Source organism: Apus apus, chromosome 17 (genome assembly GCF_020740795.1).
Source record: "Apus apus isolate bApuApu2 chromosome 17, bApuApu2.pri.cur, whole genome shotgun sequence".
Taxonomy (NCBI): Eukaryota; Metazoa; Chordata; class Aves; order Apodiformes; family Apodidae; genus Apus; species Apus apus.
The window spans coordinates 11572976-11599825 of record NC_067298.1 but is presented as its reverse complement, the minus strand read 5'-3'; the positions used below and the strand labels follow the sequence as shown (position 1 = coordinate 11599825).

Sequence of the window (26850 nt, the reverse complement as noted above, 5' to 3'; positions counted from 1 at the left end):
TCCCCGCGCCGCTCCCGGGCCTCGGGGTCCACCCGGGGGGGGGGAGGGGAGCCTGGAAACCGCCCCCACCCCCCCTCGGGGGCCGCCTTGAAACCGCGCGCAGGGGCCGACCAATCAGCGGGTTGTTTACACTGCGTGATTGACAGCGGGCTGGCGGAGCGCCAGCCAATCGGCGGCCGGGGGGGCGGGGCCCGGAGGTGTAATGTAACCCCCCCCATATACACACACACGCTTGCAACGCAAACCCCCGCCGCGCATGCGTGCTACACCCTCCCCTCCCATTCATCCGCCCGGGCTTGAATTAGGCGCCGCGCCGCGCTCTGATTGGCAGGCGGCTGGAGGAACGCCAGCCAATCGGGAGAGAGGGCCGGGGCCGGGGGAGGGGGGGGGGGCACAACACACAGCCAGGGAAAAAGAAAGAAAGGAGGGGGCGGGGCCTGGGAGCCGGCGGGGCGCGAGCGCCGCGCGGCGGCCAATCCGGGGAGGGGCGCGGGGGCACGCGCTTATTAGCATGCGGGGCGCGTCGCCCGGCGGAGTGCGCGGCGTGAGCGGGGAGGCGCGGCGGGGTCCCCCCCACCCCCCCGGCTTGCCAGCTCCCCCCCCCCCCCCCTCCCCGATCTTCCCCCCCCCTCCCCCCTCTCCGCTTCCCACCCCCCCTCCGGTTCCCTTTGCTGCAGGAGCAGCCGGTGCATGGGCAGTGCACGGGCACCGGCAGGAGCACGCTGCGCACCCGGCGGGACCGCAGCACCCCTCCGGTAAGTCACTGCGAGCGGGCTGCGGGGCTTCGGGGGGTTCTTGTCATCTGGGTTTTTTTAATAATTTTTATTATTATTATTTTCGCTTCGCTGTTATTCTTTTCGGTCGCTTTTTTTTTTTTTTCCCCCTCTCTGCTTTTTGCATCGATTTCTTGGCAATAAAATTTTTTTTGCCTTTTTTTTTTTTCCGCGTTAAAATATTTTTCTATTGATTTTTTTGTTGTTGTTGCGTTAAGATATTCCTCGCGTTATCTTTTTTTTGTTTGTTTGTTTTGCGTTAAAATGTTTCCCTGCGTTATTTTTTTTACGTCAAAACATTTTTTTTAACCTTAAAAACCTTCGTGTTAAAAAACCTTCGCCGTGAAATTTTGTGCACTGAAGCTTTTGTATTTTTTGCAATAAAACATTTTGCGTGAAAACATTTTTTTTTTTGCAATAAAACATTTTTTTTTGCATCGAGTCTTTTCTGCATTCAATTTTTTCCATTAGTTGCTTTGGCCTGAAATTAATTTCCTTTATTTTTCTTTATTTTATTTTTTTACTGCATTAAACCCTTTTGCCTTAAATTAACTTCCCTTCATTTTTTATATATTTTTTTTGCATTCAACCCTTTTTTGCCTAAAATTTACTCCCCTAAAATTTTATTTTTGCATCAAACCTTTTTTGCCTGAAGTTAATTCCCCTTAATTTTTTTTTTTTCCGTAAACCTTTTTCCCTTAGATTATTTCCTCTTAATTTTTTTTTTTCCTGCGTTATATTTTTTTCCCCTTCAAAAAAAAAAACAATAATCGCCTTTTCCACCTTCCTTTTCTCCAACGTTACTCACCAATCGCCCGTTTTTGGGGGGCCAGGCGTGCGTCCCACCTCCCTCCTCGTCCCCCCCACCATCCGGCCGCGCTGGCTCCGCACATCCCCGGCCCGGGGGGGGTCGGGGGCCCCCGGCCGCGCTCGGTGCTCCGTGCCCCTTTGTTCGCCGTTGGGCCCGGCCCGGCCCCGGCCGCCGCCGCCGCTCTCCCCGCCGGATCGGGCCCACCGGCCCCGCCGCTGCCGAGAACAATGCCCGGGCGGGCCGGGGTCGGGCACCGGGGGAGGGGGGGAAACCGGGGCCGTGCAGCCCAGGGTGGGGGGAATCGCAGAAAGAAGGGACCGTGCACCGGGGAACCGGGGCTGTGCGAACCGAGGAGGAGGGAAACCGGGACGGGGAGGCGCCGGGAACCGGGGCCTGAGCGTCGGGAAGCGGGAAGACAACGGAAGCGGGGCCGGTGCAGCGGGGAGGCCGGGACCGGCAGGGCACCGGGAACCGGGCTCTGAGCACAGGGCAACGTGGTCCGAGCACCGGGGGAAATCGGGGTGGGACTGAACCCGAGCTCCCGAGAAAACCTAAGCCCGTGCACCGGAGGGAGCGGGGAGGGAAGGGCCCGAGCACCGGGGAACCGAGCGCCGGGGAAGCGGGCCCCGAGCGGCCGGAGAGGGAGAGAGCGCGGGGAGCGGTCGGGGCCGAGCCCCGGGGGGCGGCCCGGAGAGCTGGGGGGGGCCGTGAACCGGGGAAACTGGGACCCATGAATTGGGAGTGTTGGGGAAACCGGGGAGGCTGTGCTCGAGGGATGGCGGGGAAACCGGGAGCCGTGCACGGGGTATTTTGGAGAAAAAGGGGAGCGAGTACTGGGGAAACTGGGGTGCAGGTACCGGAGAAACAGGGGGCTCCGCTCCAGGGATGGTGGGGAAACTGGGGACCGAGCACCGGGGATACCGAGGAAACCAGGGACCGTGCACGGGCGATACTGGGTGAAAAGCGAGGGCTGTGTCCTGGGGACAGTGGGGACCTGAGCACCGGGGTCCTGGGGACACGGGGGGGCTGCGCTCCGGGGAGAGCAGGCCCACGCGCGGCGAAAACAAGGGGCTGTGTGCTGGGGATGCTGGGGGAGCGGAGGGCCATGTGCGGGGGTCTTGGGGACGCGGGGGGGCTGGCACCCCCCGGCCTGGCTGCTCACTCACCTTCTCCTTTCTCTCCCCGCAGCAGGAGCAGAGGATGAGCCGGGAGCCCCGGCGCGGAGCGCGGCCCGCCGCCCCCGAGCCCGTCCCGCCGCGGCGCTGAGGACCGCCGGCCGTGCCGAGGAGCCCCCTCGGGGTCCCGCCGTGCCCCCCGCGGGCAGCGTGCGGGCGGGTGGGTGTCCCCGGCATGGAGGGCCGTGACTTCGCGCCCCCGCCACCGCGGCTGCTGTCGGAGCGGGGCAGCCTGGGCCACCGGCACGGCGCGGGGCGCGTGGCGGCTGCAGCGCACGGGGCCGCCGTGCAGCCCCCCGGACATTTCCAGCCCACCAAGTATTTCCCCGCGCCCATCTCCATGGCCACGCACACAGGTCAGAGGGGCCGGGGGGGCGGCGGCGTCGTGGCGTGAACGGGAGGGGCGCGGGGGTCCGGTACACCGGGGGGCTCGGCCTCCCCTTTGTGCTGAGCCCGGCTGTCACTGCGCCCGGGGGGCTTGGGGGGCGGGGGTGTGTGTGGGGGGGGGCTTATGGGTATTTCTCCACTCGCCAGCGCGACCCCTGGGCTGTCCCGGCACCGTCCCGGTGCACGGACAAGGAAGCGCTTTCTGGGCGAACAAGGAGGCCGTTATGTGCGGGGCCGGCGCGGCGGGGCCGCGGGAAAGCCCGGCACCCCCCGGCCCCGCATCCAGCGCCCGAGTGTCGGGGTGAGAAGGGGTTTGCGATGCGCCTGAGTGTGTGTGTGTGTGTGTGTCCCCTCCCCTGCAGCTGGTGTCCCTGTCCGGAGACGGACAAAAGCGTGGCACGGCACGGCACGGCCAACCGTGCCGGCACCGGGATGAGGATCGCGGGCTCCGGCCGCCGTGGCGCGCGCTGCCCGCTCGGCTTTGTCTGCGGCGGCGGGAGCGCGGCCGCGGCCCTGCGGGGGTACCGCGGGGTGCCCGGAGCGGGGTGCAGGGTGCCCAAAGCAGGGTGCATAGCACGGGGAGGGGACCGTGGGGGTGCGGGGGGCAGCAAGCGGGGGGCAGGCAGCGGGGAACCGGTTGTCTGCGGCTGAGCATCGGGGGGGGCCGGAGCCGACGGGGGAGCGGGGCCGGATCCGGAGTGCCGGCTCGGCGCTGCCCGGGCCCCCCCGCCCCCGTTTCCCGCCGGCGCAGGCGGTTTTCTCGCCGCGGCACGGCGGCAGCGCCGGTTATTGTCGCCGCCTTGATGAGCTGTGAATACTAATAAAATTATATCTGCTTTAATGGGATTACAATTAGTGCGTGGATTAGGGCGGGGGGCACGGCCGGGCCGGCGCGGGGGGAGGTGACGGCGGCGGGGGGCTCCTGGAAGGAGGCAGAAAGCGGGGGACACTTGGGGGTGCTGGGGAGGTGTCGCCGGATCGGGCCCGCGGCCGGGGCGGTTTCGCTTTGTGCTGGCAGCCAGACCCCCGAGACCACCACTAAGCCCCCCCGAACCAGTGCCAGGCTGGGGGGGGCCACCCCGGCCTCCCCCTGGCTTTGGGGTGTGGGCGGTTTGAATGGGGGGCTCGGTGCTCGTCCCTGCATTTGGGAACCCGAGTGGGGGCTTGGCCCCTTTGGGCTGGCAGGGCTGGGTACCCGGGGGGACCCCGGTGCTGGGGTGACTCTGACTTCCCTCTGGCTTCTGGCGGTGTCCCTGCGGTGGTGGCCGGACCCTCACACCCACTGGGGCCTGGGCGACACATGGGAGCCCGAATGCAACGGAGGCTGTTAAAATAACATGGATCAGGCTAAAAATACCCCGGCAGAAACTCGCCTTAAAAAAAAAAAAAAAAAAAAAAAAAAAAAAAAAAAAAAAAAAAAAAAGGAGAAGCCAAACCCAACAACAGAAAGAGCTAAAAATATTCCCGGCTTTGGCAGGGCCGGCGCACCCGGAGCCCTTCCCGGCGAGCCGCGCTCGGAGCCTCCCGTGCGCACGGGAATGTTGCTCGAGCGAATAAAAATGATAACTCGGTGCCCAGCGCGGTGGTGGGGATGGCGGGAGGGGGGTCCCCAGGCCCGGCACCCCGGTGTCCCCGCAGCGTGGCCGTGCCACAGAGCCGGCAGCCGTGGCAGCGTGCGGAGCAGTAATTAACGCCGATGATTGATAATTACCCCACCCAGCAAATAAAGGCGGGTGGCGGTTTTCCGGGCGGCCGTGGCGAGGCCGGCGCGGCACGCGGCACCCCGGGGTGCCCGGGGGGGTCGAGCCACGCTCCCCCAAATGGCTCCCAGCGGTGACCGGACTACACCTCCCAGGAGCCTTTGCCGGGGGCCAGAGGCCGCTCTGGGAAGGGGAGATAAAAACTGTTTAGTTTGATTTTATTAAAGCCATAATTCAGGGCCGCGCAGTTATTGCAAACAAATGCTTCGGGTTGCGTCGGGTTTTGGCACCGGGACCATGCAAATGACGGTGCGAGACGGCGCTGGGGGCTGGGGTGCGGTGACCCACAGCCCTGCCTGGTGCCGGGAGGTCAGGGTGGGGACGGGGACCCCCGGCGTGCAGCCCCCACCCCCTATCGTGGCACTAACGGGGGCACAATCCAGCTGGGGGCTGCGGTCCCACCACCCTGGCACCCCTGCACTGAGCAGAGCCGAGGGTCCCATCACATGCCAGGGGGTGGGAAACTGCAGCCAAGCCCGGGCTTGACACTGGGGCCTCGATTTTTGCTCTTCTGATGTTTTTATGGACTAACACAGAGTTGAGATCGTGCCGGGCTGTTGGACACTGCGGTGGAGCCCTGGGTGCATATTGATGTGTCACAGCGCCTGGGGCCTTGGCCTGGCGCCGGGCTTTGCCTGGAGCACCAAATCCATGGCAGCGCTGCTGTGCTGCCTGGCCGTGCCACTTGTGTGTCCCGATGCTGGGCTGTGTGTCCCGGTGCCGGATGGTATCCCGGCAGGGGTGAGCATGTGGCGGGGGCTGTGTCCGGCAGCCTGGTGCTGGAGGCCGCCCGTGCTCCCACAGCTGTCCCCCTTCCTGGATGGAGTTTCCAGCAGCTCACTGCACAATTCCCTGACACAGCTGGGGAGGGGACATCAGGGGGCAGGTGGGGGTGGTGGCCCCCGGCCGGGTTGGTGACGCAGGGCCGGCTGCCAGTGCTCCACGTCGCAGCTTCCTCTTTAGTGACCGAAGCCGGGATCTGACAAGGGGCTGGGGGGCCGTGGCATGGCCCCAACATGGGGGTCCCCGCTCCCCCTGGCCCAGCCACGCTGCCGCCTGCACCGCGATTTTAAAAGTAGGTGTCAAAGTTAAAACGGATTTTGGAATGAACTCGTCTGTTCCCCGTCAGCCGCGCAGTGCTGGGGTGTGACACGTGTCCAGCAGGATGCGGGAGCCCCTGCTCCCCTGGGATTCCCGCGGGGCTGTTTCATCTGTTCGGGAGCAGTGGGATCCGTGCGGAGGTGCTGCTGCGCACCGGCAGCTGCCACCAGCCCCCGGCACTGCTGGTAAACACGGTGATGGCCCCAAACTGGGCCCCCCCCGTGTCCTCCCAGCCTAGAGCATCCCTGTTGTCCGCCCCCCCCTGCAGCCGGTTCCTCTCCCAGTGCTGAAGGCAGTGATACATGATGGCCCAGTGGGGAATTATAGTAGAAAATAAAAATAACAAGATTTGGTGATTTGGTGACTGAAGAGACTCACACAGGCTGCACCTCCCCACACCCCCCCAGTGGTAAATAAACACTCACCCCATAATCTCATTCTTGGAGTTCTTCTTTATCCGCCCTGTAAAGTGAAACAGATGGGCCGAGGGCAGCTCTGCCTGTCCCCCCTGCCTGCCACCCCCCTGCCTGCCCCCTGGCCTGCTCTCCCCTGCTTGTTCCCACTTCTAGCCCCCGTGCCTGACTGCCTGCCCCACAGCATCACCCCAGGGCAGGACCTGGCCCCACTGGGGTCTCCCAGCCCTGCTGGGAGGGGAGAGATAAACCCTCGTGGGCCACCTGGGCCCCCATAAGTGTGATTCTTCACAAGGAGTCACAGGTGAGACAGGGTGACATTGGGCTCCAAGTTTTGGAGTGTTCTCTGGGGGGGTACGTGTCCTCAGCTTCCTTGTGCCACCAGACCCTCATGGGGTGGGACACTAGGATGCCCTGGGCTTCTGCATGGCCGTGGCCCCCAAAACAGCCTCTGGTCTTTGCGAGGGTGCAAGTGTGTGCGAGTTGTGCAAGCAGCGTGCACCAAGCACTGAGCAGCGCGTGTCAGTGGTGCAAGGACCACGCAAAGCAGCATGTTCAAGCTGTGCGAGCCGCCTGTGCCGGCCGTGCAAGCAGAGTGCACTGGGTCATGTGCATGCACAGCCCCAGTGAGTGTGCAAATGTGTGACAGCACTTGGCTCTGGTGAGTGTACGAGTGTGCAGCGGTGCTTGGCCGTGATGAGCTCGCAAGTGTGTGGCAGCACACAACCCCACAGGGCTGCAAGTGTGTGACAGCGTGTGGCCCAGGCAGGCAAGTGGCACTGCACGGCCCTGACAAGTGTGCAAGCCTGTGGCCTCAGAGTGTGCAAGCCCACAGCAGCCCCTCACCCCTCCGGGTCCCCTCTCCTCCATCCAAAGGCCGCCAGCTTGCGAGTGGCACTTAGCACGGCGCGGCTGCGTGTGATTACCCATCGGATAAGGTTTTAATTGCGCGGCTGGCGCTCCGTCAAGCTCGTCTGAACGGCGTTTCGATACCGCCGCGTTTATTTAGTGCCATAACAATATGGATTCATCTTAAATTATAGCACCGGGGAAATTATATTGCACTTATTTCCTATTTGCCGAATATTTAAAGGGGCTGCGTGGGTTGCGAAGCGTGTGGGGGGGTTTGGGGAGCGGGGGCCTGGGGGTGGCAGCTCCCTGGAGCCAGGGGGATGCGGTGCGGGGGGTCCCTGCCAGCTCCCGGCATCACCGCGTGCAGCCCCGGCCCCGCCAGGAATGTTCCAGCCCCGAAATAGCCGAGGGAGTAACTCAACCCCGCGCACGTCCCCCCCGCCACCGCCACGGCAGGGACCAGGGGACTGCCAGTCCCACCAGTGCTCCCCCCAGTCCGCATCCCGCCCCCCCGTGCTGTCAGCGGGGTCATGCTGAGACCTGGCATACTTATCGCACCCGTGACCCTTTGTGGATATGGGGCCAAAAGCCCCCGGGGCGCTCCCCTCCCCCCTGCGGTTTGGAGATGGGAGAGAAACGCCTTCGCTTCCCTCTTAACCCTTTACTGCCCCATTCAGGGGGTCCTCGCGCTGCCAGCACCAAACCCCATGGTACATGCGCTCCCTTGCCTCAGTTTCCCTGCCCAGCCGCTCCGTGGGGCCGGCGTGGTGTGTGCAGTGTGACCAGAGCTGTGCCGGGGCCGTGCTGGGGTGGCCGGGGCCAGCGCGGTGCTTGGGTGGCTGTGCCGGGGTTGCCGAAGTTCCCAGCTTGGGCGAGAGGTGCGAAGCCTCTCCCCACAAAGGCCATTGGAGCCGGGGGCTGGTGGCCACGGCCGGGGCCACCCTTCCCTCCCCGCTGGCACCCGCCGGGGGGGATTTTCCAGCCGTCTGCGCGGTGCTCGGGCCGGGGGCTGACTCACGGTGCCGGCCGCAGGGAGTCCGGCCAGGGAGTTCCCGGCTGATGCTGCCGGGGGGCCAGGGTGGGACCCTCTGCTCACCTGCCCCGTGCTGGCAGGCAGCAATGCGCCCACCCCGCCCCTGCCGGACACTGGTGAGATGAGTTGTGCAGGGTCTCAGGGACCCTTGCCTGTCCTTGCTGGCACTGCAGCTGGAGGAGGCCGAGCTGGGGGGCTGCCCTGGCTGTGCATTGTGCCAAGCTGTGCCAAGCTGTGCCGTGCCATGCCATGTCGAGCTGTGTGAGGGGCTGAGGGGGGTGGGAGCAGCGTGGCCGGCTGTGCAGCCAGTGTTTGCCAGGGGATCTCTCCGTGCCAGGGGCCGTGAGTCAGCGGGTGGGGGTGTGGGGAACCATGGCTCCCCCCAGCCCCCTGGGACGCGCCACGCCAGCCCAGCCCCGCCACCATCGGGGGGGGGGGGAGATATTTTTTTTTACAGCCTGTTTCACAGCTTCCAGAAAAGGCTCGTTCTGGAAACCTCGGCTTCCTGCCCGGCACAGCCGCCCGGCACGCTGCCGGCTCCACGCCCCACCGCGGGGTCCCCCGGCACGGCCGAGGCTGGGGGTGCTCCGGGACACTTGCCCACGGGCACGGCTCCTGGGGGAAGCGTTTGCACGGCCAGGCTGCCCAGTGGGAGGTGCCCACCCCCCCGGTGTGTACCGGCATGGGGGCCGCAGTGTCCGGTGCCGGTTCCCAGGACCATGGCAGGGTGCGGCTGAGCCCCCGGCCCACGCGGCCCCTGCCCGGCCGGAGCAGGAAGGAGCGAGCTGCCTGAAACCACATCCCGACACTCATCCCAGAGGCATCCCTGAGGGATTAGCCAGGGAGCGTGGGCCGGCTTAGAGAGCAAAGCATCGTTTCCTGCCCCGGCCGGGCGACCGGCCAACCTGGGCTGCTCTGCACCATGACATGCTGAGCCGAGCCGTGCCGAGCTGTGCTGTGCCATGTTGAGCCGTGCTGTGCTGTGCCAAGCTGTGTTGAGCCATGCCAAGCTGTGTTGAGTTGTGCCGTACTGAGCCACATTTAGCCGAGCCAAGCTGTGCCAAGCCGTGCCGAGCCATGTGAAGCTGTGCCATGCCGAGCTGTGCCATGGCCCTGCCAGCCCACGTTGGCACACAAAGGGAGATGGGAGTGGGTCCACGTGGCGAGGGGCAGATGGTGCTCCCCCTGCCCAGCCCCTGGCCACTGGCTCCATGGTTACACCATGATCTCAGATGGGCCAGGGTGGGCAGTGCCAGCCTCGGCCTCCCTAGGGGGTACCAGGGGCCCCCAGGTGTGGGGGGGAGACCTCAGGGCACAGGCTACCCCCCACCCTGTGCTCCCTGCACGTCTGAGCATGAGCATGTGCACACACATTTACACGTGTGGATCTGACCCCCAACCAGGGCAGCCAGTGTCCCACATTAACTTGGAGTTGGGGGGGAGAGCACCACAGTGGGGAGCCACACACTCCCATGTGCTGGCACATGTGTGCACAAGGACCACACACTAGGCAGGGCAGTGGTGCCCTGTGCCTTCATGGCCCATGTATGCACGAGCCCCGTGGGGCTGGGGGCCATGAGGGGAGGGCGTGCACGAGGGACAAGTGCGATCACACCAGGGACACGCACGCTCACGGAGTGCACACGCACAAGGGACCTGTGTGCACAAGCAAGTGTGTGCACACGAGTGTGCCTGGGTGAGTGGGGGGATTGCGGGCAGAACCCTCTGACTCTCTCCTCTCCCCCTACAGCCGGCAGCAGCCTGATGGGGAGTGCACCCACCTCCTCTTTCATGGGGGGCTTCCTGAGCAGCAGCCTGGGCTCGGGGGGCCCCAGCCACCCTGCTGGCCCCACCGCCTCCCCCCCGGAGCCAGCATTCCGCGCACCCCACTCCAGCACCTCCCAGATCTGGTTCTCGCACTCCCATGAAGGTGAGCATGCACCAGAGGGGTGGGGGGGATGGCAGCATCCTGGGTGGGGGGTCCCCAGGGAGCGGCCAGGGGGTCGCTGCGATGCTGATGGATAACGAGGTTTGGACCTTGGGGGTGGTTGTGGCACATGGTTGGCATGTGGTGAGCTTTGGGGGGGGGGACACAGCTGGCAGCATGTTCCACAGACTCCCCTGAGGGTGCCCCCCACAGTTGGGGAGGCTTGTGCCATGCTGCAGCCCCCCACACCATGCCTGCAGCTGGGCAGAGACCGGACCAGCTCATGTCACTGGTGATGAATGAGAGGCAGGGACCACTCTCCCAGGCCAGGCTGCGGCATGGGGGCAGCTCCGGTTAAATAGACCCCCCCTGCAGTGGGAGTGGGGACTCCTCCCAGCCTAACGCTGCCCCCTGTCCCCCCCTGCACTGTCCCTGTCCCCCCCGGCGCGGGGCGGTGGTGCTGGCACGGGGCCCTGGCAGCTGGCCCGGCTGGTAGTTTGACTGGCTGCCAGTTGGCTACCGGTGTGTGGGGGGGGTCTGACGGGGGGGGAACACGGGCAGTGCTGCTGACCGCTGGAGAGTGGGGACTGTGCCAAGCCACTGCTGACATGAGTCTGGGGGGTCTCAGCCCAGCAGCAGCTCCTGGGGGCATGTGGGGAGTCCCTGGCCTGGAGGAGTCTGGCTCCAGCGAAGTGTTTCCAGTGGGGCGGTTTTGCTGCGCTGTGCACGGTGGCACGGCACAGGGGTGCTGCGGGGGGGGACTGTGTGCTCCCTGGCCCCCCCCCGATTTCTGTGCCCCCCAGCCCCGGGGTATCCCCGCTTCTCCGGGAGCCTGGCCTCCACCTTCCTGCCCATGAGCCACCTGGACCACCACAGCAACAGCAACGTCCTCTATGGCCAGCACCGCTTCTACGACAGCCAGAAAGGCAGGTACCGGGGTCCCGGCACGGTGCCGTGGTGCCACTGCCCCGGGGCCACCCAGGGTTGGCTAGTGCCCCCGCGCGGGTACGTGCCCCCAGCCAGGCATGGTGGGGGGCGGCTCGGTGCCTGTCCCTGTGCCCAGTGTCAGGGTGGGGGTCCAGTGCCAGAGCAGGCGCTGGGTCCCCGGGAGGCGTGGGGCAGTGGGCACCCGGCCCAGCCGCCGCTCTCACTTTTCACAATATTGTGGCGGGCGCTTAATAGGGAACATTGTTTGGGTGGGAAACGGAGCTAATTAAGCCATGCCTTCCCCCGGGCTCATTAGCGGGGACTCGTGGCGCTGGCACAGCCATGGTGGTCGCCCAGACCGCGGCGCTGTGGGGAGGGGGTTCCACGGGGGGCTCACCCATCGCCATCCCCTCCAGATAACTTCTACCTGCGCAACCTGCCCGCTCAGCCCCCCCTGCTCCCCACCAGCCACGGCTTCCCCGGCATCGCCCGCGCCGCCCCCGGGCCCCCCGCCAGCTCCTGCAGCCGGGAGCAGCGGGATGCCGGAGGACCCCTGCCCAAGACCCCCAAGGACTACGAACGCTTCCTGGTGGGCAAGGAGAAGGTGGGAAAAGGGGGAGACCCCAGGGAGCGACTGCCCGAGGAGGACCCTAAGGAGCGGCACAAGGCGGTGCTGCCAGTGCCGCCGGAGGGGCACTGCAAGGAGGGGCTGCCCCCCCGAGGGTCTGCCGAGGGCCGCCCCAAGCACTTGGCCTCCTGCCTGCTGGGTGCCAAGGGGCTGGATGGTGACGCCGGCCGCGCCGTCCTGCCGAGCTGTGCTGGCAGTGCCCTGCCACGCACCGGCCGCTGCAGCGCCAAGGAGCCGTGCCGGGGTGAGCGGGAGCTGGGGGGTCCCGAGGTGACCCCCCAACCCTACGGCGAGTGCCTGGAGCGGCGGCAGATGCTGCACCACGCCGTGTCCTATGCCGTGCCCACCGGACCAGCACCCCTCGGCCCCACCGCCGGCTCCTTCCCCTGCCTGCAGCTCCACGCTGGCGCCGAGGTGCTGTGCCCGCTGCCGGAGCCGAAGCTGAGCGGGGCCACGCTGGTGCCCTCGGTGGGGCACCTGACGGACAAGAGCCGGTCCTTCCAGGTGCCGGTGGAGCCCGTCGAGGGCAAGGAGCGGCACGCCGAGGTGGGGGCTGAGCCCCCAGCAGCTTACAGTGGCCCCTTCCACCACCCACTGAAGGCAGAGGGTTCAGCAGAGCGACGGCTGGACTGGGGGGGTCCTGGCGCCCGGCTGAAGGGGCTAGAGTACCTGGGCGGGGGGTCAGCTGAGGGACCCCCCTTCGCCGGCCGGGCTCCAGTGCCTAAGGGTGCTCTGGACAAGGGCTACTTTGAGGTGCCATCAGCGCCCAACTGCTCCCGGGTTGGCCCCTCCTGCTGCACTTTGGAGAAGGGCCCCCCCAAAGACAACCCCCCCCCAGGACCTGCCCCCCAGAAGGTGGCACGGATCCGGCACCAGCAGCACCCTGAGGTGGAGGCAGCAGGTGCTGAGAGCAAGCGCAAGCCCCTGGAGCTGAGCACCCTGGGCTACGGGGGGCCCCCACTGCCCCCCTGGGGGGTGCAGGGCCAGGGCCCCCCCCCTGAGCGTTGCAGAGGAGAGGAAGGGGCCGTACCTGGACCCCTTCAGTGCCGGTCTGCAGCCGGCGGCGTTGATGCCCCAAGGTCCAGTGTTGGGCCAGGAGGTGCCGGCGGCTACCGACGAGGTGTCAGCCATGAAGAACCTGCTGAAATACAGCAACCAGGCGCTGCTGGGGGGCCAGAAGGGCCCCCCCTTTGTGGGGCTGGGAGGGGTCAAGGGCAGCTGCGCCCACCAGGACACCAAATTCCCCTCGGGAAAAGGACAACCGGAGCTGGAGCGGCCGGACTGCGCCCGCGGCCGGGAGCACGAGGGGTTGGCCAGCGGCGAGGGCGAGGTGCGGCAGCCGCCCGTCGGCATCGCCGTGGCCGTGGCACGGCAGAAGGACACGCTGGGACGTCCCGAGCCCTATGGTGGTGGCAGCGGATCAGGGCGGCCAGGACGGGCGGCCACTGGCATCAAAGGTAGGAGCCGGGTGAGGGGGTCCTGGGGGCTTGGGGGGGCTTGGTGGTGCTGATGTCGCTGTCCCGTCCCGGCGCAGCGGGCACCGCGCGGCCCATGCACCTGATGGAGCTGGAGGCAGAGGAGGAGCGGGGCCGGCTCTGCGAGGAGCGCCTGGGGCTGCCGGGGAGAGACATCCTTCTCCAGTGAGTTGGGGGGCTTGGGGGCATGGTGCAGGGGGTCCCTGCCTGCCAGGGCTGCCTGCCATTCATGTGTTCTCCCCCCACCCTGGCTCTTTCCACAGGGACAACAAGGACCTGGTGGAGTTTGCCCGGATGCACCCATCGGGAGGGTGTCCCGGGGAGCTGACCCCCCACCTGATGATGGCCGGGGGCTCGCCACTGCCAGCAGGGCAGCTCGGGGGGGACCCTGCCACACACCCCCACCCTGCACACCCGCACTGGCTGCCCCGCACCCGCAGCCCCTCCATCTGGATGGGAGGACACTCCTACGGTCAGTGCCGGCAGCAAGTGGGGGGGTGGGCTGCCAAACTCCCCTGCCCCCAGCAGTGGGGTGCTGGGCCCCCAGTCCCAGCTCTGATGACCCCCCCGGGCCCTGCAGGCATCGGCCACCCTGCCCTGCACCAGAACCTGCCGCCTGCCTTTCCCGCCTCCATGCCCAGCACCATGCAGCCCGTCTTCCCCCTCTCCCAGGACCCACCTGCCCAGCTCGTCATCCTGCCCACTGAGCCCCCTGCCCACAGCACCCCCCACACGCTGGGTGAGCCTGGGGTTGGGGGGTATTGGGGCTGGGGGTGCTGGGAGGGGGAATATGGGATCCCTGGGGGTGCTTTTGGGGGTGCTGGATAGGATATGGGAGTCCCTGTGGGTGCAGAGGGAGGAGGTGGGGTCCCTGAGGGTGCTGTTTAGGTGTAAAGGAGGGAGGTGTGTCTCTGGGTTCTTCCAAGGTTGCAGGGCTGGGGTGGCACCTTTGGGCTCTGTGGGATGACCCTGTGGTGGGTCCCCCATTGACCCCTCCACCGCCAGCAGCTGAAGTGATGGACCAGGCATCGTTGTGGCCCCCCATGTACCCGGGCCGGGGTCCCAGCGCCCACTTGCAGCACACGGGGCAGCTGCCTGTGTACCCCCGCTCCCAGTTCCTGCGGCAGCAGGAGCTCTATGCCCTGCAGCAGCAGCAGCAGCAGCAGCGGGCGGCGCAGGCCCTTGAGATCCAGCGCCAGGTGCACGTCCAGGTGCTTGTGGGGCTGGGGCTGAGAGGGGTGGGGTGGGATGTGGGGCTGGGGGCCAGGGGGAGAGGGGGGTGTGTGTGTGGGGGTGGGTTGCAGGGGTGGATGTGGGGCTGGGTTTGGGGCTGGTTTGAGAATGCGGGGCTGGGTGTAGGGTGGGGATATGGGGCTGAGGTGTGGGATGTGGGGCTGTGAGCTAGGGGGCAGGGCTGGGGGGCTGGAGCCAAGCAGTGGGGCACAGTCTGGACCATGGGGTTGGGCTGGGGAATGCAGGGCTGGGCTGTGGGGCAGGGCTGTGGGGCTGCCATGGACTGACCCCCGTGTCTCCCACAGCGGAAGCCAGAGGAGCAGCCCCTGGAGCTAGAGGAGGGGGGTCCCGACAAGCCCCTCAAACCCTCCCACAAAGCAGTTGCCTTAAACCCCCCAGCCAAGGGCCTGTCCCCGGCGGCCCCTGGCCCCCCCAAGCTGTCCCCTTGCTGCCACTCCCCGGCCCTGCGGCCCCCAGCCAAGTGCCCTGTGGCCCTCCCTGCTGCCCCCTGCCCCTTCCCCATCTGCCCCGCCGCCAGCTCCGCCGTGGCCCCCCGCTCCCCTGCCGGCAGCCCCCTGCCTGCCCAGAGCAAGGGCAGCGAGGGCGAGGACACGCGGGGCGAGGGGCAACCACCACGCCACTACTCCAAGTCTCTGGAGCCAGGTAGGACTCAGGAGGAGGAGGGTGGCTGGGGGGGTGGTCCCGAGGGGTTCCCACTGAGCGTCGCCCCCTTCCCTGCAGACCTGCCCCCTGGTTACAGCTACCCCACCTCCGACATCGGCTTCTCGGAGGCACATTCAGCTGAGCCCGCTGACCCCGACACGCTGCACGCTGGCTCCCCCCCGGCTGAGCCCGAGCAGTCCCGCACCTTCAGCCCCACCACCGAGGGGCTGCGGGAGCCAGGACCCCTCCGGGAGCCACCAGCCGAAGGGGCTGCAGCTGAGGGTCCCGGGGTGCTGCTGCACCGGCATCACCTGCTTCTGGCCCCGGGACCCCTCTGCGGGGAGCGGGGAGCACCCCCGGCAGCAGGGAGCACCGAGGAGGAGGCACCAGAGCTGAGCCCCCTGGAGCAGCAGTGCCCGCTGCCTGCGGCAGGGGCTTCCCCATTGCCCCCCACCATGGAGGAAGAGGAGGAGGAGGGCGACAGTGAAGGCTCCGAGCCGGAGGGCAGCTGTGAGGAGGAGGATGGCGACTGCGGGCAGCCGGGCTGCCTGGGGGGGCTGGAGGCCCTGATTGCTGCTGGCATCGACCTTGGGGATCTGCCGGCGCTGGGGTCACCCAGGGAGCCCCCCCCACCCCCTCGCTCGCCCACCCCCTGCCCCTCAGGGATCCCTGGCATCGCCCTGCTCAGCGAGCTGGCCGACCTGGAGCTGCGACGGCGCCGCTGTGATCTGGCCATGGAGGGTGAGTGAACCCAGGAGCCCCCTGCCCCTGGGGCCCCCTGGCACCCCCTGCCCCTGGTGCTCCCTGGCACCCCATGGCCCTTGGTGCCTTCTGTCCTGCAGTTACATGCCCTGGTGCCCTGGATTTTGGTGTGGGGGGTGCAGGTGTGTTTGCATCACTCGGGGCTGGGTGTGTGTGGTGCAGGGCTGCACGTGTGTCAGTGGCACGTGGCTGCATGTATGTTGGTGGTGCAGGGCTACACGTATGTTGGCAGCACGGGGCCGTGTACCCATTCACAGCACGTGCTTGTGGCTCCAGAGCACACGGCTGCCTGCCCGCTGGCACCACGGTGCCCGGTGATGCAGCATGGTATCACTGATGCAACGCAGTGTCGGTGATGATGCGATGCAGTGTCAGTGATGCAAAGTGCTGCCAGTGATGCATTGCAGTGCCCCACAGCCGGGCCCTGCTTCCAGCCAGGGGCTCTGCTCCAGCGCTGGCTCCAGGCAGGCGCTGGGATTCCCTCCCGGCTCGGCTTCCCCAGGGAATCCCGGGGGCCCAGGCAGGGATGGAAAGGCCGTGTCCATCCGTCTGTCCTGGCATGTCCCCAGCGCTGCAGCAGCCACGTGGCACGGGGCAGGCACGTGATGATGGTGGGGCCCTGCACACTCAGGGCTGCCCATGGGGCGGGGGGTGGCCGTGGGGCCCTGCGGTGGGGAGAGGGGCCGCATGGCCTCCCCCCGCCCCAAGGCAGAGGGGGTGGGTGGGCATGTCACTGCCTTGGCTCTGCTCTCCCATGACCTCATGACGCTGGCCGATGACACGTGCCTGGCCCCATGCCTCCCTGGGGACACACCAACCCGCTGCCCCTCAGCCAGCCCCAGTGTGACCCCACGGCCACCCCGTGGCACCCTACTCATACATGGCACTTCACAAACCCCCTGCCCCACATGCCCCCTTGCCCCACTCATCGCTGGTAGCCGTCCTGGTGCTACCGTGGTGTGCATGGTTGCTGGCACGAGAGCCTGAGGGGGCAACATGGGTGTCCCATCCCTGCTGACCTCCTGTCCCATCCCATCCCACAGGGCAGGATGAGCCTGAGGACCTGCTGGCCTTCAACCTGCAGAACCTGGCCACGGTGGCAGCTGCCTGGTCGCTTGTGGAGGCGGCAGGGCAGGAGAGCAGCCCCCCAGTCCTCAGCCCCCTGCCCGCCTCCCCCCCACCCCGTGCCCGTGTCCCCCGACGCAAATACACCTGGACACCCAAGACCAAGGCCGTGAGTGTCTCCTCACATGCTGCCGGGAGGTGGGACGAATTGTGCCTGGTCTCAGCTCAGGGGAGGTGGGGGTGGATTGATGCTGCTGGTGCTGCAAGCTGCCCCCCCATCCCTGTCCCACAGGTTTGTCCCCTGAAGGCGGCCATCGAGCAGCTCAACACGCAGGAGGTGGAGGTGCGGATGCGACTGGCCGAGCTCCAGCGCCGCTACAAGGAGAAGCAGCGGGAGCTGGTGAAGCTGCAGAGGCGGCATGACCACGAGTACGTCCCTGCCCCTGCCCCTGTCCCCATCCTGGTTGGGTCCGAGGCTGCAGGACTGGGGGAAGCAGCCTGCAGGGAGGGCTGACAGCAATGATGGTCACTGGCGCAATGAGTTTGGGCCTGTCCTCAGCCCAGCTGGGTGGAGGGGCACTGCCAGGCAGCTCAGGGTGTCCCCCCTGGCTCTTGCCATGGCTGCAGGCGTGACGAGAGCTGCAGGAGCCCAGCGCGGCGCGGGCCGGGGCGGCCGAGGAAGCGCAAACACTCCAGCACGCTGGGCCGGGCTGACAACCGCAAGGTCAAGTGAGTGACCAGCGCCGCGTGTCCCTGGGGACAGGCTACTCAGCCCCGCTTCCCTGGGCAGGGGGGATCCAGCCATCCCCACAGTGGGGTGACAGTGCTGGGGGGGCCACCCTGGTTCATTCCCCCCATGGCGTTTGGGGGGGGTCACCCACTCTTGACCCACTTGCATCAGGGGGGGTGGGGGGGGGCTCAGCTGCACCGTGTGTGTCCCCTTTGCTTACACTGTGTCCCCCCCTCGCTGGTCGCGGGAGCAGCGTTGCATAAAAGCCGCTTTCTCTGCGCCGTGTGAAGCCATCGGTCACGCCGCAGCGGCGTTCGGCGCTGCCGGCGCTTTATTATTACCCATTAGCCGCCGTTCCCCACTCCCGGGCCCTCCGTAATTGTCCTTCTCCGCTACAAATTGCCTCTCCCGACAGGCCCATTTGCATAAATCCTCTGAGCGAGTCCAAACACGCGTGTGCACGAGCAGCCTGCCCCCCCAGCCCTCCCCATTCCCCCCCCCCCCAGCTCAGTCATAACTGTTAAATCTGCGCTAAATGGTTCCTTCAATTAAGACGGAGGGAAGGGGGGGGGGGGGGGAAAATTAATCTCTAGGTTTTATGTCGCAAAACATTAGTGAGAGAGGGAAGGTTATGGGGAAGGGGGAGAAGGGGGCTGGCAGCTGTTGGGGGTGTAGGATCCATCCAGGGGGGATGCAAGATCCCATGGGGATGCTGGGTCCATGGGGGGTTCAGGATTCCCTGGGGGTTGCAGGATCTGTCCAGGGGGTACTGGGTCCATCAGGGGGTGCCGGATCCATTGATGGGATGCAGGGTCCATCCCAGAGGAGTTTAGGATTCCCTAGAGGATGCAGGATTGATCCTGGGGGGCATAGAATTGAGCTGGGTGTGCGGGATCGATCCCCAAGGGTGCCAGATCCATCTGGAGGGTGCGGGGTCCATCCAGGGGGTTCAGGATCCATCAGCTGGTCCTAGATCCATCAGGGGTGTGCAGAATCCATCTGGAGGGTGCAGGGCCCATCCCAGGGGGTGCTGGGTCCATGGGGGTCTGGTAGCACTGTGCCCACGCCGCGCTCCCTGCCAGGGCAGTGAAGACCAGCCTGTCCCTGCTGTGCGCCGAGCTGCGGGGGGACCCCGAGCCCAAGAAGAAGAGGAGCAAACTGGCTGAGGCAGCTTTTGGTGGCCTCAAAGGCTCCTCGGTGAGTCCAGACACTCTGCCGGGCACCCCCACCCCAGGACCCAGAGGCTTCCAATTCCCTCCTGAGCATCCCTCCCTGTGTCCCCCCAGGAGAAGGTGCGGTGCAAGAAGAGCAGCTCACAGGGCAAGCTGGCCTGCAAGGTGGCCCACAAGGTGGCCCAGCTGAAGCAGAAGGTGAAGAGCAAAGGGCTCCCTGCTGGCATCAGCCCCTTCCGCCGGAAAGACCCCAACCCTGGTGGCCGCATCCAGAAGAAACTGTCACGGCCCAAGAGCTCCAAGGCCAACAAGTACCAGGCGCAGGACCCCAACCCCTGCCAGCCAGGGGGCTTCAAAGGCAAGGCTGGCACAGGGCTGGGGGGGTCCAGCATGGGGCAGGGGATGTGGGGTCCAGTGTGGAGTTGGGGCTGGGGGGGCCATGACAAGGGGGTGGCTGGCTTGTGCCACGGGGTCTTGCAGGACCTCCCATACTGTCTGGGGGGGAAGCAGCATCTCCCCATGCAGGGAGAGCCTGCAGGGGCCACCCCCAGGTCCCTCATGGGTGCCCCTTCCTCTGGCAGATGAGCCTGACGGGGACACGGACAGCGAGGAGGGCGAGGAGGAGCCGGGTCTGTCCCTGCTGCCCCCGGTGCCGGTGGCCGTGCTTGGACCTTCCCCATCCTCTGTGGTGAAGATGGAGGCCAACGAGAAGGCAAAGAAGAAGAAAGAGAGGCAGGGGCTGCTCGGTAATGGGGACACTGGGGGGAAGAAAGGGGACACTGGGTAGGCATCTGGGGTGTCCCCTGAGCCCCCATCTGGGTGTGTGTCCCCAGGTCCCTGCCGCCTGGGCAGCCCCGAGGGCGAGGTGAAGATCAAGCGGCGGCCGGTGAAGCCGGGGACGGGCAAGCTGGAGAAGGTGCCAGCGCGGCGGAAGGCGAGCGGCTGCCCAGAGGGTGGCAAGAAGAAGCTGAAGGCCAAGGGCAAGGAGAGCCTCCGGCCTCTGGCCCCCAGTGGCCCCAACCCCCCGGGCCCCCCTGGAGGTCTCTTTGCCCCCCCCAGTTCCCCGGCACTGTGGGCCGCGGGAGGAGGGAGCTCGGCTGGCCAGCGAGAGGCTGAAGAAGGCAACACGCAAGAGCAAGGTGCTGCAGGCGGCCCTGAGGGTGAGTGGGGGGCACTGGGGTGCAGAGGGATGGGAGTAGGAGCTGGGGGGTCTGGGGAGGCTGCAGTGGGACCATGGGATGCAAGGGGATTGGGAAGGACTTCTTGGGAGTTAGCTCCAATGAGACCATGGGGTGCAGAGGGATGGTGTTGATGTGGATTCGGGGGGGGATGGGGGTCACTGAAGCATGGGCTAGGGGTGCTGAGGTGGTTGGGGGGCTTGGATGGGCCCCTGAGGGCTGGGGTCACCATGGGGATGCCACCAGCTTGCTCTGACCCCCCTCCCACAGCGGAAGAACGGGGCCCTCTCGCTGACCCTCTCCCCCCGGAGCGCCAAGACCATCCTGAGCAAAGGCAAGAAGCTGACCAAGGTGAAGAGCAAAGTGGCCAGCAAGCAGGTGAGAGGCTGGGGGGGCGCTGGACCCCCACCCCAGCATGTGCTCCTCTTCTCCTGTGCCCCCCAACCACCCTGAGCCCCCTCCTCCCGCAGTGCAAGGGCCGGGCGGTCAGCAAGCTGCTGGAGAGCTTCGCTGTGGAGGACGACTTTGACTTCGACGATAACAGCAGCTTCTCGGAGGAGGATGAGGAGGAGGAGGAAGAGGAGGATGAGGAGGAGGAGGAGGAGACGGGGAGCTGCCTAGTGGGGGGGGGTGCGGGAAGGACACCGCTCCCCCCTGCCCCACGCCTGTGCCATCCAGAAGGAGGATCTGCGGGACGGGCTGCACGTCCTCATCCCCAAGGAGGACAGTCTGCTCTACGCTGGCAGCGTCCGCTCCATCCAGCCCCCTGACATGTGAGGGGGGAGTGGGGCTCTCTGCTGGGGTGCAGGGCTGGGTGGGGGTCCATGCAACAGGGGGTGGGAGGTCCTTGTTGGGGGGGTTGTGGGTCCCTGCCATGAGTGGGGGGGACAGGGCAGGGTTTCCTGCTGAGGAGGGAGTGGTCCCTGCCATGGATGGGAGGCTAGGATGGGGGTCTCTGCTGCAGTGGGATGCCAGGGTGGCTGGGCAGGTGCTGATCCCACCCTGTGTCCCTCCTCCCCAGCTACAGCATCATCATCGAGGGTGAGCGGGGGAACCGGCAGCGCATCTACTCACAGGAGCAGCTGCTGCAGGAGGCGGTGAGTGGGGCGAGTGTCCCTGGGGGCATCCCGGGGGGGGGCGGTCTCTGTGCCCTGCCAAGCCCTGCATGTGTGTCCCCTGCAGGTCCTGGACGTGCGGCCGCAGTCGCGCCGCAGCCTCCCCCCTGGTACGCGCGTATGCGCCTACTGGAGCCAGAAATCCCGGTGCCTCTATCCCGGGAATGTAGTGCGAGGTGAGGAGAGGGCTGGGGGGCCGCTAAGGGGATGTGGGAGGGGGGGGTGTGAGGGAACCCCCAGCCCCACAGCCCCCTCCCCATGCCACAGGCTCCTCCAGCGACGAGGAGGAAGAAGACCCTGAGGCAGTGACAGTGGAGTTTGACGACGGGGACACTGGGCACATCGCGGTGTCCAACATCCGCCTGTTGCCTCCTGACTTCAAGATCCAGTGTGAGTTGGGCGGGGGGCTGCCGGGGGGGCTGGGGAGGGTGGGGGGGCAGCCAGGTGGCTCTGACCCCTCCTCTCTGCTCACAGGCACCGAGCCCTCCCCTGCACTGCTGGTCTCCAGCTCCTGCCGGCGGACAAAGCGATCGTGTGGCGATGGGGCCCTACCCAGCGAGCTGCCCCCCAGCCTCTGCACAGACCCCCGGGACAGCCCCCAGCCCCCCAGGAACTTGGGCAGGAAGGCGGTCGGCAAGGAGAAGAGCGGTACGGGTTGGGGGGGAAAGAGGGACTGCTACCTACGGACCACCATCCCCTGGGGGGCTGGGATGCAGGCATCAGGAGGCAGGGAAGCAGGCAGGGTTGCAGGCAGGGGAGGGGGTACAGGGAAAAGGGGGTGCAGGGGTTTGGGAGTGGGATACAGTGGATGCAGGGAAGGGTGTGGGGCCAGAGATAAAGAAAACTGTAGAGGAGGGAACAAGAGTTGAAGCTGCAAGGAGGGATGGGGCAGTCCTGGAACATCCCTCCATCCTCCCTGGCAGCCACAAGCCCTTCCTGACCCCTGTCTCCCCCAGGCAAAGCCACGGAGCTGCTGTCGGGCAGCAAAGCGCCGGCGCTGAGCGAGCCCTTCCCGGGGCGGCGCGGGGCCCCGGGGCTGAGCTGGTCGGCCGTGGCACAGGCCAAGAGGAAGGCGTCGAGCAAGGGCACGGCCGTGCTGCAGAACCTCTTCCAGGTCAACGGCAGTGCCAAGAAGCTGCGGGCCAAGGAGGCCATCTTCCCCATCCACCACCACCATCACCACCACCTCGCCACCCCTGTCTTTGGCAACGGCTTTGGGGCTGACTCCTTCAGCCGCATCGCCAGCTCCTACGCCTCCTTCGGGGCCAGTGCTGGGCTGGTGCTCCCGGCTGCCCAGAAACTCCTGCGCTCCAAGAAAGCCGAACGGCTGGAGGTAGAAATGGGCAAAAGTGGCCGGAGAAAGGCTGGCAGCGAGTACCTGGTCAAGCTGGACCACGAAGGGGTGACATCCCCCAAGAACAAGAACTGCAAAGCTCTGCTGCTGGCCGAGAAGGACTTTGGGGCCAAGCTGGAGCGACCGCTGGCCAGCCATGGCTACACCCATGCGGCGCTGGCCAGCAAGGATCGGAAGGGCCGGGCGCCCGTGCACCAGCTGCCGGTGGGGCTGGCGCTGCGGAAATACTCGGGCCAGGCCGAGTTCAGCCTCAACTGCGACAGCGACTGTCACAGCTCCTACTCGGACATGGATGAGGATGAGGAGGGGGGTGGGCTGGGCGCCGAGGTGCCTTCGCGCTTCATCACCCGCCTCTCGGTTTCCTCCTCATCCTCGGGCTCCTCCACCTCCTCCAGCTCCGGCTCCATCTCCACCTCTAGCCTCTGCTCCTCCGACAATGAGGATTCCTCCTACAGCTCGGAGGATGAGGACTCAGCGCTGCTGCTCCAGACCTGCCTGTCGCACCCGGTGCCGGCGCTGCTGGCGCAGCCGGAGGCCCTGCGCTCCAAGGGCGGCGCGGTGCAGCGCTGCTTCCTCACCAAGGCCGCCGCCGCCGGCCCCAAGGCCAAGCTCAAGCGCAGGGAGGCCCTGAGCTTCTCCAAAGCCAAAGAGTTCTCCCGGAGGCAGCGCCTGCCCTCGGTGGAAAACCGGCCAAAGATCTCCGCCTTCCTGCCCGCGCGCCAGCTCTGGAGGTGGTCGGGGAACCCCACGCAGGTACGGACGGAGCTGGACCCTGGAGCCCACTGTGGGCAAACACTGCTCAGCGTGGCCAGGGGGAGAAAAAGGAGGCATGGGTGGAGGTGCACGGGGCAGAGCGTATGGCCAGTTGCACGGGTGCATTCATGGGTGCAGGGTGCACGGCAGGGTGCTGGATGCAGAGGGCAAGGTGCAGAGGGCATGAGCGTGGGTGTGGGCGAATCACGGAATCGTTCCGGCTGGAAAAGACCTTTAAGATCATCAACTCCAAACCTTGTGGGTGTATGGTGGGGTGCCATGTATGGGTCCATGCACCCCGCCCTTGACCCCCCCCCCCCTTTCCTCACCCCAGCGTCGGGGCATGAAGGGGAAGGCACGGAAGCTGTTCTACAAGGCCATCGTGCGGGGCAAGGAGACGCTGCGGGTCGGGGACTGTGCCGTCTTCCTGTCAGCCGGGCGGCCCAACCTGCCCTACATCGGCCGCATCGAGAGCATGTGGGAGTCCTGGGGCAGCAACATGGTGGTCAAGGTGAAGTGGTTCTACCACCCCGAGGAGACCAAGCTGGGCAAGCGGCAGAGCGATGGCAAGGTGAGGGGTGGGCTGCAGGGTGGGATGCCAGTGGAAGCAGAGATGGGGGGGTGGCTGGTGACACCATATTGTCCCTCCCCTGGCAGAACGCCCTGTACCAGTCATGCCACGAGGACGAGAATGATGTGCAGACCATCTCCCACAAGTGCCAGGTGGTGGGACGGGAGCACTATGAGCAGATGACCCGCAGCAAGAGGTACCAGGACCGCCAGGACCTCTACTACCTGGCGGGCACCTACGACCCCACCACTGGCCGGCTGGTCACCGCCGAGGGGGTGCCCATCCTCTGCTGACCCCCCTGCGGCCCATCAAGGTGTTGCCCATCCTCTGCTGACCCCCACCCTGGGGCCAGGGAGAGGGGCAGGGATGGGCATCCACCCCCACCATAAGGCTCCTTCCAGGTGGTTATGCAAAACCCGGGGGGGGGGGAAGGGGGGGGGAGCAGGGGGGGCGGTCTCCCCAGGAGGGGGGGTGTGGGGGGGCCCCCCCGACAAGCCATACTTTCCCTAGTACCTCTGACTGTTTGCCAGCAGGTAAAGCAGAAATCAGGTGTGTTGTTCTATTTATTTTGCCTGTAAATATTGTATTTCTTCTGGGAAGTTTTATGGAAAACAAAGACAAACCGACACAAACAAAACAACAAGCAGAAAAAAAAAAAAAAACACAAAAAAATTATTATTAATAATAATATGTGGCTGGGAGTGGGGAGGGGGGGTCGGGGGGGGTACGCGTTTCCGTTTCAGTGCACTGTGTCCCCCAGCCTGGCTGGGACGAGGACGGGGGGGCGGGGGGGGGGGGGGGCGCTGTATATAGGGGGGAGGCGGCGGCAGGGCGGGGGGCTCGGCCCCGGCACGCTCGGGCACGGGGAGGGGGGCTGGCGGGGCGGCTCCCCCCCCCTCTCCTTAACCCCCGGGGGGGGCGGGGGGTGGGAGGTCCTGGTTTACTCTCCACCACCGACCCCCCTTCCCCCACCCACCCCCCCGGGGGTCCTGGCCCCGGTGCAATAGCGGGGTGGCCGCGGTGGCGGGGGGGGGGACGCTGGCCCGTCCCGCCGAGCCCTGCCCGCCGCTGCCCGCGCTGTAAATGTGTACAGGGGCTTTTCCAGTGTAAACGCTAAAAACACACACACACACAAAAAACCGAGACAAAAAAAAAAAAAAAATTAAAAAATAATAAGGAAAAAAAAAACCACACACACAATAAAAAATTAAAAAGGGAAAGAAAAAAAAAAAAGAAAAAAGGATTAAAAAAAAAACACAACAAAGGTTTTATGAACAGCAAACTCTATGTAAAGGCCTTTTAGTATGGAACTTTTTTATTGATAACTTGGCTTATGAATAAATATATGAACCGTTGCTGGCGCCGGCTCTGCTCGCTGCTCTGCCTCAGTTTCCCTCCTGGCGTGGCCACCCCTGACCGGACCCTGCACCCCCGGAACGAACCCTGCACCCCAGTTACGGGCACCCCCGGCCGGACACACCTCCGGAGTGTGGAGGGAGGAAGGGGCTCTAGGGGCGATGCAGGAAAGGGAGGGAGAGTGCGGGAGAGGGGGGGAGGATGCAGGCAGGATGCAGGAAACTGCAGGCAGGGGGATGCGGGGGGGGGGCATGCAGGGGGACAGGGGGGCTGCTGGAAGGAGTGGGACAGGTGGGGGACGGGCCGGGGTGCGGGCAGGGGGGCAGGCAGGGGGTGCGGACAGGGGTGCGGGCAGGGGGGCGGGCAGGGGGGGCGGGCAGGGGGGCAGGCAGGGGCGGGCAGGGGGTGCGGGGAAAGCGCTCCCACCCCACGTGGGGACAGAAGGGCAGGCAGAGCTCGCACATCATTGGTCGAACCGCAGCCAACCGGAGAGCGCCGGGATGCGGTGCCGGGTTCTCATTGGCTGGCGGGGAGCCCTTTTGTTCTCACCACTCGGCTGCCGTTAACCCTTCCCCGCCCGCCGGCAGCTGCGGGGACGCGGGCGCAGGAGGGAGGTCCCGGAGGGAGGGGGTGTCGGAGAGAGGGGCGAAGGGTCACTGGGAGCTGAGGGCAGGGGTAGGGAACGTAACTGGGGGGGCCCGGGTGGGACTTTTCCTGCCCCCCCGCCCCGGCCCCGCCCGGTCCCCGCAGAGCTGAGACCGCGCAAACTCGTGTCGTGCGGCGGGAACGGCGGAGCGGGGCTGCCCCCCGGCGGCCGGAGCGGGGCAGGGCGGGGGGGCATCGACAGAGGGACAAAAGGACTGACGGATGGACGGGGGGGCACTGAGACATGGAGGGACAGGCAGAGGGGACAGGGATGGATGGACGGACAGACAGACGGGACAGCTGGGGGGCACTGGCCAGTTGGTGGCCCCAGGGGGCTTGTCCTGCCCCAGGCAGCTGGGACCCCCCGGACGAGGTGGGGGCAGAGAGACTGGTGCCAGGGAGGGCACTCGCATCCCCAAACCAGCCACTGGTGGCCCTAGCACCGCGGTGACCACGGCTTGTCGCCCCCCCCCGCCCCGTGTCCCACCGCAGGACTGACCTGGACCACTGGTGCCAAATCCGACGGGCACAGGCAGGGATGGAGAGTGACGCTCTGGGGGCAGCTGGGCCGTGGTGTCACCGTGGGACACGCTGGGGAGGCTGCCTGGGGACATACGGCAGGGAGCAACACAGCACAACATGATATAACATGACACAACATGGGACAACATGATATAGCACAACACATGACACAACGTGACAACAAGGCACAACATGGCACAACTCAGTGCCATGAACCTGGCACAGCACCTGCTGTCCCTCTGCAGCGACCACCACCCGTCACGGCCACAGCCACCTGCTCTCCTGGGGACACCAATGTGGGCCAGCAGGTACGTGTGGCCACAAGCCCGTGGCCACCACGAGTGGTGCCAGCCCAGCTGAGGGGCAGGACCCACTGGTGGGCTCCACACCACCACCCTAGTGCCCCCTCACCAGCCAGGCACAGTAGGGTCGAGCTAGCCTGACTTCAGGTGCAGTAATTAACTAACGA

The 26850-nt window shown here is 66.1% G+C and overlaps 1 protein-coding gene across 1 annotated transcript; it reads left to right on the top strand.

Moving 5' to 3' along the window:
* Positions 1–646: 646 nt before the first annotated feature.
* On the top strand, positions 647–24278 carry BAHCC1 (BAH domain and coiled-coil containing 1). The gene is given in 30 exon segments (XM_051635122.1): positions 647–755; positions 2773–3115; positions 10056–10235; positions 11036–11158; positions 11576–12767; positions 12769–13244; positions 13322–13427; positions 13526–13734; positions 13843–14001; positions 14271–14473; positions 14801–15158; positions 15237–15899; positions 16964–17154; positions 17278–17414; positions 17613–17714; positions 18798–18912; positions 19002–19245; positions 19469–19633; positions 19721–19956; positions 19958–20047; positions 20336–20443; positions 20536–20729; positions 20731–20838; positions 21087–21162; positions 21248–21356; positions 21448–21570; positions 21655–21828; positions 22137–23287; positions 23622–23858; positions 23945–24278. Coding segments are annotated over 29 exon segments (7617 nt in total). The 5' UTR covers positions 647–755; positions 2773–2934; the 3' UTR covers positions 24152–24278.
* The last annotated feature ends 2572 nt before the right edge of the window (positions 24279–26850 follow it).